Source organism: Phaethon lepturus, unplaced genomic scaffold, assembly GCF_000687285.1.
Source record: "Phaethon lepturus isolate BGI_N335 unplaced genomic scaffold, ASM68728v1 scaffold708, whole genome shotgun sequence".
Lineage (NCBI taxonomy): Eukaryota > Metazoa > Chordata > Aves > Phaethontiformes > Phaethontidae > Phaethon > Phaethon lepturus.
In genome coordinates, this window is record NW_010556742.1 from 32,338 (window position 1) to 45,162 (window position 12,825).

General features: G+C 38.0%; 1 protein-coding gene across 1 annotated transcript in view; it reads left to right on the forward strand.

Moving 5' to 3' along the window:
• Positions 1-12,825, forward strand: part of LOC104625021 (collagen alpha-1(XIX) chain-like) — a gene marked incomplete at both ends in the record, with an annotated part of 124,502 nt that overhangs the window by 28,186 nt on the left and 83,491 nt on the right. The window contains 2 exons of the mRNA XM_010292541.1: positions 358-420; positions 10,703-10,756. Coding sequence (XP_010290843.1) covers positions 358-420; positions 10,703-10,756 — 117 coding nt within the window. The remainder of the gene's footprint in view (positions 1-357; positions 421-10,702; positions 10,757-12,825) is intronic.

Here is a 12,825-nt window from a genome sequence, read left to right on the forward strand (position 1 = left end):
GTGTTATAATGTATGTTTCTTAACTGGAAATACAATGTAAGTACATTTTAGATTTAGTTAAAGTTAGAGTTGCAGAGGCCTGTGAGGTTTAGTTGTTTGAATACACACCCCTCAAAAAAAATTCATGGTAGAAATGAGAATTATATTTAAACAACGTATTTAGTGTAAATGTTTTTACTTGAGAATAAATTACTTTCTACATAATGCTTTTTTTAAAATCCTTCTCCTCGGTGTTGCACTATACTTATTCTGACTCATTTGCTTTGTTAGGCTTTTTTGACTTTAGACAAGGAAACCAAACCAAATACATATTTTAGATCTGCCTCTTTGTTGATTTTTGGTTTCTTTTAAAATCAGGGAGAAGCAGGATTGCCAGGAGTAGCTGGTTTGCCAGGCCAGAAAGGAGATAAAGGTGAAAAGGTAAAATATCAGCTGAATTCTCTCTCTCAAATCTTTATCTTTGGCTCATCTTTCTTAACAAAATTCATCAAGTTTCTATTTATTCCTTAACCTGGGTACAGGGAGACTACTTTAAATCCTTTATGATTCAGTCTCTGGTTCTGCACATGGGCTTCCTGCCAGGCAGCCTACAGCTGTCTCATTTTGGGGTCCCCTTAGCAACTCCATGGAATACAGTTTACCTGCCTGGGAAGCACATGGCTACCCAACTCTGTCAGCATGTCCTGTTGCCTGTTTCCCTTATCCAAAAAAAGAGAAGTCATGTGTGTCATCTGTGACAAGGATTTTCCCATATCATGTGTGTACGTCACTGCTGATGGACAGAATACTGTGCGGTGGATTCATCCTTGCAGTCATCAAGTAGGAGGGTATGAATTCACTTGTATGACCTCAGCCTTGTATATTCTTTGACATCACTCTTACCTGAAACTTTCTTAACTATGAAGAGAGAGGGACCTTGGCATTGGCAAGCCCCTAAGACAGGCCAGTTGGTGCTCCTTTCCTTGGGCTTATTCTGTATTTTTGTTCTGTAATGCTTACCATGACATTCCTGTGTTATTTAGCTTGGGGGTCTCCTAATAATGAAGGTTAGCATATCAGGTGTTTTCCATTCACACTCCATTCCCTAAATTTTATCTGAGGATGATGGATTAGAACATGTCTGGGAATGTGTTTTTCTTGTGCTAATAGAGGGGGCAACTCAAATAAACTATTGCAAATCAGCCAGAAAAATAGTGGGTAGGAATGCTTAGTTCAAGGAATGCAGTGTGAGAGGAAGATACCTGGAATGTCCTAATCCAGAGGTTACAATGGAGGTGTCCTAACCCAGCATCCTCCCTCACAGCACACTGTTTAATACATGATCTGAAACAGTTTGTGAAGACAGCCAGCACTGTTCCTAGGACTGCAGTACCTGGCTGAAATGGGTCCAGTTCTGAGCAGGCTTATCCACATACTTGGCTGAAATTTAAGTAAATTCCTTGATAGTGTCTTCCCCCAAGACTCCTCCCCTCCTTTCTCTGTTGAGATACTAGCTGTATCCTTATCCCAGGTAGAAAAAAAAAAGTTCAAGCATGTTAGTTTCTATAGCACAGCTGAACTTAGAGGGCTTGCTGGCAGTTTCTAAATTTAATAGTGAATTTTTGCTGATCCTAGGTCTGAGTATATAGAACAGTTATCAGTGTTAGCCTCTGTTACCAACATAGGGAGTTTCCTAGCATTTATTTGGGAAACTGCTCTTCTGCTTCTGACGTGATTCATTTAGACTATACTGCTACTAAGATGAAAGACTTCAGAAGTCTAATTTTTTTACCGTTCTGTCTCACAACCAACTAACAATTAGCAATAGTTACCATGCTAAGCATAGTATCTCTAAATAAAGCATATGGGTGCCTCTGGTCACCTCCTGTTCTCCCGTTCGTTTTACAAAGAAAACCTTATTGCATCGATTGAAAAAACGTCCAACAGTCAATGAACCCTTTCAACTTCTGTGTGCCACTGATAGCAAATTGCATGAGGGCATGTCTGACATGGCTGGTAATTGCAAAGTACAAAATTTTTGGTTTAGATGTAAAACTGAAAATTGTTAGACTTGAGATTCATGAAAAATAAATCTTTCAAGATTTATACAAATAGGCGGGGTTTTTTGGTAGTGGCCTCCTACCTATAAGTTGAAATCTGATCTGTTTATCACCAGCCATTCTGATACTTCACTGAATATTTAGAGCCTGAGCAGGATTACGTGCATCCAGCAGCTTAGCCTAATGATAATCAATTGACATTTGTGAATGTCAATTAAAAAAATTCAATTAATCAGCAGGCTGAAGTCAGAGGTAGTACAGTAAACAGCTAGAAAGCTGCTTAATTTGAACCTTCCATATGATTAACCAGTACTTGCTACTTCCTAGCTTTGGGGTGGGGAGGTTGTTTGTTTTTATTTGGGGGTGGGTGGAGAACACATCACTGTTGACCTTTGGGAGCAAATGAACAATGCCTTGAATAGTGCCTACCATGATGGAGTTGAATGTCACGTTCTCCTAGGCATTAAAACAATTTTTTTTTCACCTGTGCTTTTATGCAAATTTTCAGTAACATTTACTCTCAGTGATAGCCTTGTTACATCAATAATTAAAAGCGGAGAGGCAGTAAGACCTCAGACTATTCCAGATATGCAGGATACATGAGGTATTGCCAGGTTATGTAAAGGAGAGTAACAGACTGTGATTGAATGTTTTGTAATATTCTGTACATGAAATAAGCAGCTTCCTGATGACTTCGCTGGCCAGTCACAAAATAAGAGGATTTCTACAATTTGTCTGATGGTTCTTCAGCCCATGTTTCCCACTTTGCCTATGCTCAGCTCCTCATTTTATTATTTTCCTTTGCTTCTAAATCCTATTATAGTTAGCATCCAAATAACTATATTTAAATGTCTTTGCCATGGCAGCAACCAGGTGAAAACAAGTTAAGGTTAATTTTTTAGCTTCTTTCCTAGGAAATTTCTGTGTCTGTTGATATTATCTCTTTTTCACAGAATCATTAAGGTTGGAAAAGATCTTTAGGATCATCAAGTCCAACCATCAACCCAACACCACCATGCCCACTAAACAAGGTCCCAAAGTGCAACGTCCCCATGTTTTTTGAACCCTTACAGTGATAGTGCCTCCACCCCCTACCTGGGCAGCCTGTTCCAATGCCTGACCACTCCCTACGTAAAGAAATTTTTCTTAATAGCTAATCTAAACCTCCCCTGGCGCAACTTGAGGCCATTTCCTCTCGTCCTATCGCTTAGTTACTTGGGAAAAGAGCCCAGCACCCACCTCACCACAACCCCCTTTCAGGTAGTTGTAGAGAGCAATAAGGTCTCCCCTCAGCCTGCTCTTCTCCAGGCTGCTTTCAACACAACATTCCTTATCCTTTTATATTGCATTATCTCATTCTTATTTCCCATCCACTGTAATTAATTGTATGATATTACATGTCTTTTTGTTGCAATGGCATTGGCAAGAAAGTCTTTACATACACAAATTGATATTAGGCTATATGCAGTCCCCCCAGAATTGCCCTTCAGTCTAACACGTATGTTTCCTAAGATCAGACTCTGTTTTGCCTGTTCAGGAATATCTAAGCTATCACCAGAACAAAGCATGATACCTGATAAGCCATTTTTAGGCATTTTGAATTTCATTATTAGCTTGTTTCCGCTTCATTCCTGTTCACTTGGCAGTACCCTTGGCAGTCCTGCACTCTTGGTTCATCTCAGTACCTCTGAACAGGTCTGAGCCAAAGTCCGAAGTGTATTGTGGGCCAAAATGACTAAAGTGACATGTTTTCACTGGAACAAGCATTCATGCAAATATTGATACATCTCTGGCAAGCTGTTCATCTGAATGTACAGGAGCGTCACTGATCAAAATTATTCCGTTTGTGTGAATGACCTTCCTATTTGTATGTCTGGCCTTCCGTTGTGGCTTTTTGAGGACATTATGAGGATAGTTCTTCACTCAACAATAGAAGTATTATCTCTGGTGCTTCAGGGGTGAAGAAGCTGCTCCATTTCAGCTATCTCCTTTTCTGAATGACCAGACTGTTCAGTTTGGTATCATACTCCCCTTACTGTGTAGCAAAAACTGCCTCAAGGGCAGTAGTCCCTGTCCCTTTTGTTTCCTGTACAATCTTGGATCCAGGGATGTTTGCTCTGCAGGATTTTAATTGCTGGGAGATCAGCATCTGCAACAAGGGACAACCTCCTCTTCTTTAACATCTGATTAATTAAAACTCAAAAGGTCACCAGGACCAAATTTGCTGCTTCCTGATCTCTGCCCTTGAACCATACTTTTTGGACTGCCTGATAGCTTCTAGATGAAAACTGAGATGCAGCAGCAGTCAGCTGTACAATATAGGTTATCCCTGAATAATATACCACGTTACTCTCACGGTAGCTTGATTCTTAGCACAGTGTATTTCACAAGTTTCAAGTGGTCACAAGTCAGGTGGAAGTCTCCTGTGATTTATCACATTTTGATACCTGTTCCGTAGAGCTAAGTTTCCTCTTCTGCTGAGCTGAGTGAGAAATGTAGCATGTTTTCTGTTTTGGAAGCAATTTCTAGTAGTTCAGCATGGTATATTGCTACTCAGACTCTTAAAAATATGTTTGTTGGCAAATGTCTTTTGATCACAATGTGAAGGTCCTGTTTTGTCCTCAATACGTACAAATTCTTCAGAAAGACAGAATACAGATTGCAGTAATTGCAATGATTACATATATTCTGAATATACAAACTTAATTTTCTCTATCAAAAAGGCTAAAAAAAGTAATGGTATGTTATCTTTCTATTTTTGTTTCTTTTAAGTAAAATTTATGCCCACAAAAGATTTTAAATAGTAATCCAAAGATAATTAAATATTTTGATATAATATTAAACCATTCCCAGCTGTGTTAACAGGTCATTGGTTAATGCTGTAAGTACAGCAGGGAGCAAAAAGCCAGAGGCAGAGTGCTTTCAAACATTAAAGTGCCTATTGATGCACACCATGGAGAAATTTACTGCTATTCAAGAGAGCTTCATTAATTTAAATTTTACTTAAGGAAAAAGGCATTCAAAAGGCTATTTTAGGATTGGTAGAGATAGGTTTATGCAATATCTTGTTGCACTAGGAAAATATGTGTAATGGAACGATAAGAAAAAAGAACTCGTGGAGAACAAATTAGTTGTTTGCTCTTTCTGACCATTTTCCTTGCTAGTCTTCCTTTCCTCCTCTCTGTCATTCCTCTTATAACCATGGTCCACCTGATTCTGCCAGAGCCATATCTATCGTGTTATGCAGCCTTGAGAATGGTTCCTTTCTGGTCCGATTTCTGTTGCACGGATTATTGATAGGGACCTAGAAGCTGGAATGCATGAAAATGAAAAAATTTGGGCAAAATGTGGCTGGCTGTCAGTGATGACAAAGTCAGGAACTGCCAGTGTACTTAGTAGACAAAAACCTTATAATGACCAAAGGGCAACACTCCACTGCAACAGCCTGAGGACTTCTACTGGGAATAACAGGGGTGATCCTTCCTGGGCTATATACTCCTTGCTTCTCCCCCAGTGCCAGGGGAACCCTGGAGTGATGCCACCTTTTGGTATGAGTTCTCTTCCTCACTCTTGGCAAATTCTCTGAGTTTGAATTTATTGTATTTATCAACTAACACTTCCTAATGAGGTTGGCTTTTTTCCAGGTCTAAATACTTCTATCACCATTTTATAATCATGAGAACTGTTTACGTTTCTGTACATCTAAGTTTTAAATTTTAGCTTACATAATTTCTTACAGGGGCTGCCTCTGCCATCAATCATACAGATGACAAATCTAGTATAAAGGATGCGTTCTCTACATTACCTCTTTCGCCTTCCAATTTTTCAGCTTTGGAAACACTGCCAGTACCCTGTCTGCTGGGAGCACCTCAATTCAGTGTGCTGGTATTTCTTTCTTGATAATAATACACATTTTTCTTACTTGGTTGTTTCCGATGCTATTGGCACACATAATTACGCAGAGATGAAAACTGAGAAAGCTAATTTACTTAATTAAATTAAAAAAAAAACCAAACTGATTCTGGTTAAGGACTATTTTGAAAACTGACATAGATTACTGAACCAATATGTCCCCATGGTAGACAAGAGCAATGTTGTAATGTAATACTCTAGCAATGTGTGCTCTAGGCCATTTTAATGTCATTCTTTGTATTTATTAAGTGCACTTGCTTTTATCTTAGTATTAAAATAATCATCTGTACCTGATCGGTAGAGAACCCTGCTAAGAATATTTTCTTCCTCTCAAAATTCCTTGTAGAATTTGTGTCTAGATTAAATATTAAAGCGTCAGGTTAATTCCACTCCATATCACAGTGTAAATATATTTTAAATATATTTGCAATGTAAGAGAGAAAATAATGTCTTTAAATAAAATACTGTCTTAAAATAAGCTTTTTTGGTTTTATATGAGAAAGGACTGTAATTTGTTAAGTAATTACCACTTTGTCATTCTCTCTATCACCACATTTGGTTTTAGACTATCTTTGCGGTGCATGATTCTTCAATAGTAATGTGTTGTAGAGGAATCAAGCTACTGTATTTTGTGTTTGTTACTAGCATATCCTTTCTAGTTCTACAACAGGTGCATTGAATAAAGGCTGATTGGTGCAAAGAGGTAAAGGTCAGGTGCTTTTGAAACTCTCTGAATCATTAATGTAAAAAAAATGATCACACGTGTAATACTGCAGGTGGTCTCAGATGTGCAAATTATTTCCACTTCAGATAGAAGGCTGATTGGTATCATTCAAAAGAAGCAGGTTTGCTGTCTGCAATCGCTTTTTAAGAATTTCATTTGGCTTGGCTTTATGGAAAGTTGACTGAAGCCTTTTTTTTTTTTTTTTTAATTATTTCAGCCTGCTGAATTTCCACCCTGTCTGCTTATGAGTTTACCAAAATAAATATTGTCAAAAATACAGTAGCCATCCTACTGTTTGCAAGAGATCCACTTCTGAAAAATGTCATATGGCTTAAATGTTTTAGTCAATAAGTATCTTGTGCTCAGCTGAAAAGGATCTTCACTGGTATCCTTAGTAGAAAATCCTAACAGTAGACTTAAAGTTCATGGTACTACCTTTGAATGTTGTTACACCGAGTGTACCTCATAACCTATAAATGTCAGTATTGTATGCTAGTGTTCACCAGCTTATGAAATTTTTCTTCTGGCAGCATGTATTTCTGTTGGCTTTGGTAGTTCTGAGCAAATGCGATTCTTTATTCTCATTCTTACTAATTTAGTTACATAAACTTAAAAAACTCAATGTTGGGAGTTAGAATACTCATGTTAAAGCATAAAAGAGGTAGGGTAGATGGTTCCTGACCATCAGGCCTACCTGTTTTTTCATCTCATTTTATATTTTTGGCATCTACTGTGTAAGAAAGAGAAGAGGATGCTTGTTCGGTTTTGTGGAGGACTTTGTGTTCTGCAGAAGCAAACCGAAATGCCGTTATGCAATAAAAATAGGTAAAATCCCTTTTAAAAATGCATTTGCCTGCTGTTTTTTCCTTTTTATTCTGTCATGCTGCCTGTGTGAATACTAGTATAGGTTGTACAACATACAGTATCTGATCTCTAAACTCATTGAATAAAAGCATGAAAAACCTAGAATCTTTCAAACTGTGGTTATTAAAATTACAATTACAAGATAGAAGCATGACTTCACGTTCTAATTTGCAGTAGACTTGTCTTCAAGGTGGGGAGTCTGTGGTTAGTGGAACAGAAATGTAAACATACCTCGGTTAACTGGCTAGTATGTCATATATGCTAAAGGCTTCCTGGCATGTAGCAGGCTGTGTAATTTTAGACTATACAGTCTATAAAAATACACTGCTGAATGTAACAAAGTGGTTCTGGTCTATTAAAAAACTGGCAAGTGGCATAAGGGAACAGAGCGTGCATAGATAAGAAAGTTATCCTGTGGGTGATTAGATAAGGTAACCAGGGGCCAGTCCTGCTTCTTTATCTCTCATACAGCCAGTGGCTTCATGCTATTGACAAACACAGGATTTTGGTCTACTTTTGAGATAGAGCTAACAAGACCACTACAATATTTGAATAAAAAAGACACAAGAGATGGCTCGTAAGCTCCACCAGCATAGTGCTGCTTCTGCAATGTTACATTGCTGCTTAAACTTATGGCTGGAATGGTGCTCTGCACCAGGGAGTTGCTCATTTTGATTGATTTGCTTAGCTCACGTGTTCTAAACAAAGGAGTTTTGAGCCAGGCTGTGCACATGCAGTTATTTTATGATGGTTTCTGTGAATAGTTGTTAAGAACTTCGCGGGCAAGGAGGGTAGATAAATTTTATGGTTGGCAAGAAGCAACAACAGCAGTATTAGTGTATGACAGCTTACTTCAAATTATGGCGACAGTCATTAGGACACATCATACTGCTTTTAGAAAAAGGTAATGAAGAAACCTAACCTGTAGCACTTTGGGTTTTGGGGGTTTTCTGGTGTGGTGTTTTGGGTTTTTTTTTCTTCTTTTTATTTTGAAGCTAGAGACAAAAGTACTGAATTCCTGGGACTTAACTGAGACTGCCATCCAGGGCCCTGGATCCAATCCATAGGCTCCCCCGGTAGACCATAAGGAGAGTTACACCTTGGAGTACAATGTGCCGAGTCAGCAGCTGCTGCATGGCAGCCTAAAGGGAATGCTGAGGAAAAGCATATATTGTAAATCCTTCCTTTACCAGGGATTAAATGTTTTATAATGGCTGTTCTGGGATACAGCAAATACTGTTGTTATGTACTTCTCCTTGCCAACCTCACTACTGCTTTCTTAACTCCAGAAAGGTTAATAACTTCATTTCAGAACAGAAATATTACATTTATATTGGAAAATGTAACGGTACTACAGTATTCTGCCTATGAAGCTCTTTCAGATTTTTGGTTTTGGTAGGGGGTTTTTGTGTTTTGCTTTTTTTGTTTGGGTTTGGGGTTTTTTTGTGTTTTGGGTTTTTTGGGGTTTTTTTTGGGTTTTTTGTTTGTTTGTTTTTTTAATTTTTACAGCAGTGTTTGTATTCTGATACTGAGTTCTGGGATACCTAGCTGATGTTACTGTACCATAACTATATTAATTAAAATCACTTTAAACCTGATGGAGAGACATAGGTTGTAATTTAAGAAATGGTTATGCACTTTACACAGGGATGGTCTCACACAAAATGCGAGAATGGTCATCCTGATAGGAACCTGGTCTCCTTGCTCTCAAGAAATAGACCGGGCTGCTCGGATGCAGTTGACTTGTGCAAGTCCTAATGTTCCTCTTGTGAATTTAGGAATAACTTTAGAGTCCGTGACCACCAGTGTGCTGGCAGGCATTGGCAGTCCAAGCAAGCTGGGGTGCAGGCTGGGGGCACTCATTGCGGAGGGCACAGAATGTGTACATTCTGTGGCCTAGGCAAAGCCTTTCTGCTACCCTGTTGAGTCAAGCATCTCCTGTCCTATACGTAACAGAAGAAAAAGAAGTCACTGCAGCACTGTGTGTGTATCCCATTTGGGAAGACCATGAGAAACATGAAGCAGTAACAAATATCTGTGGAGGGGGTTTATTGACTAAACTGATGAACTTTGCCTGGTACTGAGAAGTTTCTGCATATGCTGAATATCAGAATTATCAGTTTCCTGGATCCTGATATTTAAAAAGTTGTGCACTTTGAGTTTAGAGGTCTTGGGCACTTACTCCTCAGCAGCAACTTTTGAGTTTGTAGTTTTAGATTTGGGCTCCAAACCTAGATTTACAACCTATTTTAGGAACCAAATATTTATGTAAATGTGGGTCTTCTGCTTCTTCGTGCAACTCTTTCTCTTGAAAAACAATTTAATAGTTAATTATTTTCAAACAAGTGATGTTCTCTTCAGAAAGAATTGGATTTCTCAAAAAGAGGCTGCAGCATTTTCTGTTTGCTAGAAAATGTTCTTGGTGCAAGTAGACAAACCTGAAGTTTTGTTTTGCTTTTAAATGAAGACTATAATATGGTTTGAGTGCTTTCATTATATTCTGCTAGCATTCACCCGATTTTTATTTTAAACTTTGTAACTCTTATAGTTGACATTATTAGGCAAAATTTCTGTGTTTGATGTTTTCATTTTTAAGACTCGTGATCCAATTTGTAGCTGCTAGGATATTCCATTCTTCTCCTGATCAGGTGGTCATTTGTCTCTTAAAACTAAGATTTTTATTATGGTTTACTTATGGTTTAGGGTTTGCTTTCTCTGAGGGGTTAACAGGGAGGGAGAGAGGAACTGAGTTTAGATAGTATCTTTTAGAAATATTGCAGGCACATAACTTTTAGACCAAAGAAACCTGTATTACATGTTGAGCTTTCTCAGCATGGAACATGCTTAACCCAGTGAAAATGAACCACTTGGCTTCATTCTGCTGTTGCAGTGAATTCCCTTCAAATCAGCAGATCTGCTTGTTGTAGAACTGTGCATGTGCGAGTATGTGTCACATGAGGGTCTTAAGTGACATGATAGGTGTTTTAAAATGTATTTATTTTGCCTGATTTAGTGTTACATGTAAGGCATCCTCCTCCACAGTGGCTACATTATTAAGCATGACAAAAAACATGGTAGAAGATACTTTTCAATCAGATATGACCTGAGTAGTTGTTAACCTCAGAAGTCTTTAGAGCTTCTAACTGAATAATTTGTTTTGTAGGGTGAAATGGGTGTGAAAGGGCAGGATGGTGTGGCTGGTCTTCCTGGTGAAAAGGTATGTTTGTGTATATTGATACTTTGATATTGATTTTATACTGATATTATATTGATGTTATTTGACTGATAGGAAGTGTTCATTCTGTCAGTGGCTTATTGGTAATTACATACAGAAATGGGAGAATAGAATATTTCTGCTAGAAAATTAACTTCTCTTACCTGCACGGCCAGATTTTAGTAGCACCCTGAAAAAGCCGCTCAGATCAATAGTATTCTCTGCAGGTGCACTTGTTTGTTGGTTTGTTTTTTTTCTAGAAGGGAGGGCTATACAGGACCAAAGGAAGCCACTTGTTCCCCTATGCAGTTTGTGGTCTGCAAGTCTAGAAAAGAGCTCTTATGCTCTCAACAGGCCACTTGGTAGCGCTTTGAGATAAACACCACTGACCTATAAGCAAAGACTTGGGAACAGCCATGGCTAAGAAAGCATGTCAGCCTACCTGTGTATTCAAGAGAGTAAGTTTCACTTCATTTCAGAATGTTAGCGTGTGAATTAAAGGCACTTGTACAGGTTTATTCAGTTCAGAGCTAGTTACCTGTATTAGAGAAAGTCCACCAGTCTAAAATCCAACATTTTTAGTATAGGAGACAGACCTCATAACAATGAGGAAACAGCGTGTTGCTGGAGTTTCTAGTCATGTGGTCTCTAGTGATTATTTTTTCTCTGTTCCATGGTAACAGTTGAAAGAAACAGTGGCTTTTCTGCATATACATGGCAGCTGGTTAATATATAATGAATTAAACTCTCCAGATACATGTGTTAGTGCACTTCACTGGATTTTTTTTTTATTTCAGTGGTATCTTTAGCATCACTATTTCAGTCCTCAACCCTCAATTCTGTCAATTTAGGTTCTTTTTCATCATGTACTTCAAGTTTCTGTTCTTTCAGTACCATAAACAAGTATGCCTTCTAAAGGCAGCTGTTGCTGTGAATGGCTCAATATTGCACTTCATTGGTTGACATACTACTTTCACATGTATGCAACATTTTAGTAATGGCAGAGAGTTTGGGGGTTTTTGTAATTATCCAGATTTCTAAGTACTGAAAGACGTGGAGTTTCACTTCAACTGTCAGGCTTAAATTCTGTAATTAACACGATATAGAATTATGAAACTGTCTTTTATTTTACTGATTGTTTCTGTCTCAAACTGTGTTTTGTTAAAAATTGTTGGTAGATATATAATATTACCAAAGAGATGAGTTAAAAATAATGATATTTGCTGCTGGTGCTAATTTATATGTGGTAGAAAAATGGAGAGCAGGCAGAGCAGGCTGCAAAGATGTTCAAACACCTTAGCAGTGTTGAGGGACCAAGTGATAAACTGGCATGTAAAACTCAGAGAAAGTAATAGTAAAGTGATGCAGAAGAGGAAAAACAAAGCAAACATTACATATTTCATGACCAGCTGTTCAGGTAAATGATCCTAGAATTAAAGATCAATGAAAACATACACTCACTGTTAAGTACTGGTCAAATAAACAAATGGAATTTAGGAATTATTAGGAAGAGAATAGGGAACAAAGCAAAAGAATCTTAATGTCACTATTATAAATTAAAACATGTTGTGCTGCATCTTGAATGATTTATACAGTTCTGGTTCCCACATCTCAAATTGGACCTAGTAGTACTGAAAAAGATTCAGAAGAGGGATCAAGAGCATTGGGCATCTTCCAATTAAGGTGTGACAACGTGGACTTCAGTTTGAAAAAGGCACAACTGAGACAAAATATGTCCTATTCTGTGCTCTGTACAATCATGAGTGGAACAGAAAAGATTAATAGGGATTTATTTGTTTATTTTACTCTCCTTTTCAGTGTGCGAACTAGAGCATCAAACCTATCTGATAGCAAGTTCAAAAAGGAGAGAAACAGGTCATTCTTCCTATTATTACATAATTACAGTTTGAACACTGCCACAGGGTTTAAACAGTCTGAAAATTTATTAGAAAGTTGATGGAATAAAAATCCAGGGAGTGTGTCAGACAGACACTGCTGCTTTTCTAAAAGTTCTTGAGCTCCAAGATGCTGAAGTCTAGGAAACCCACTGGAGAAGTCTGTATGGTTGCCCT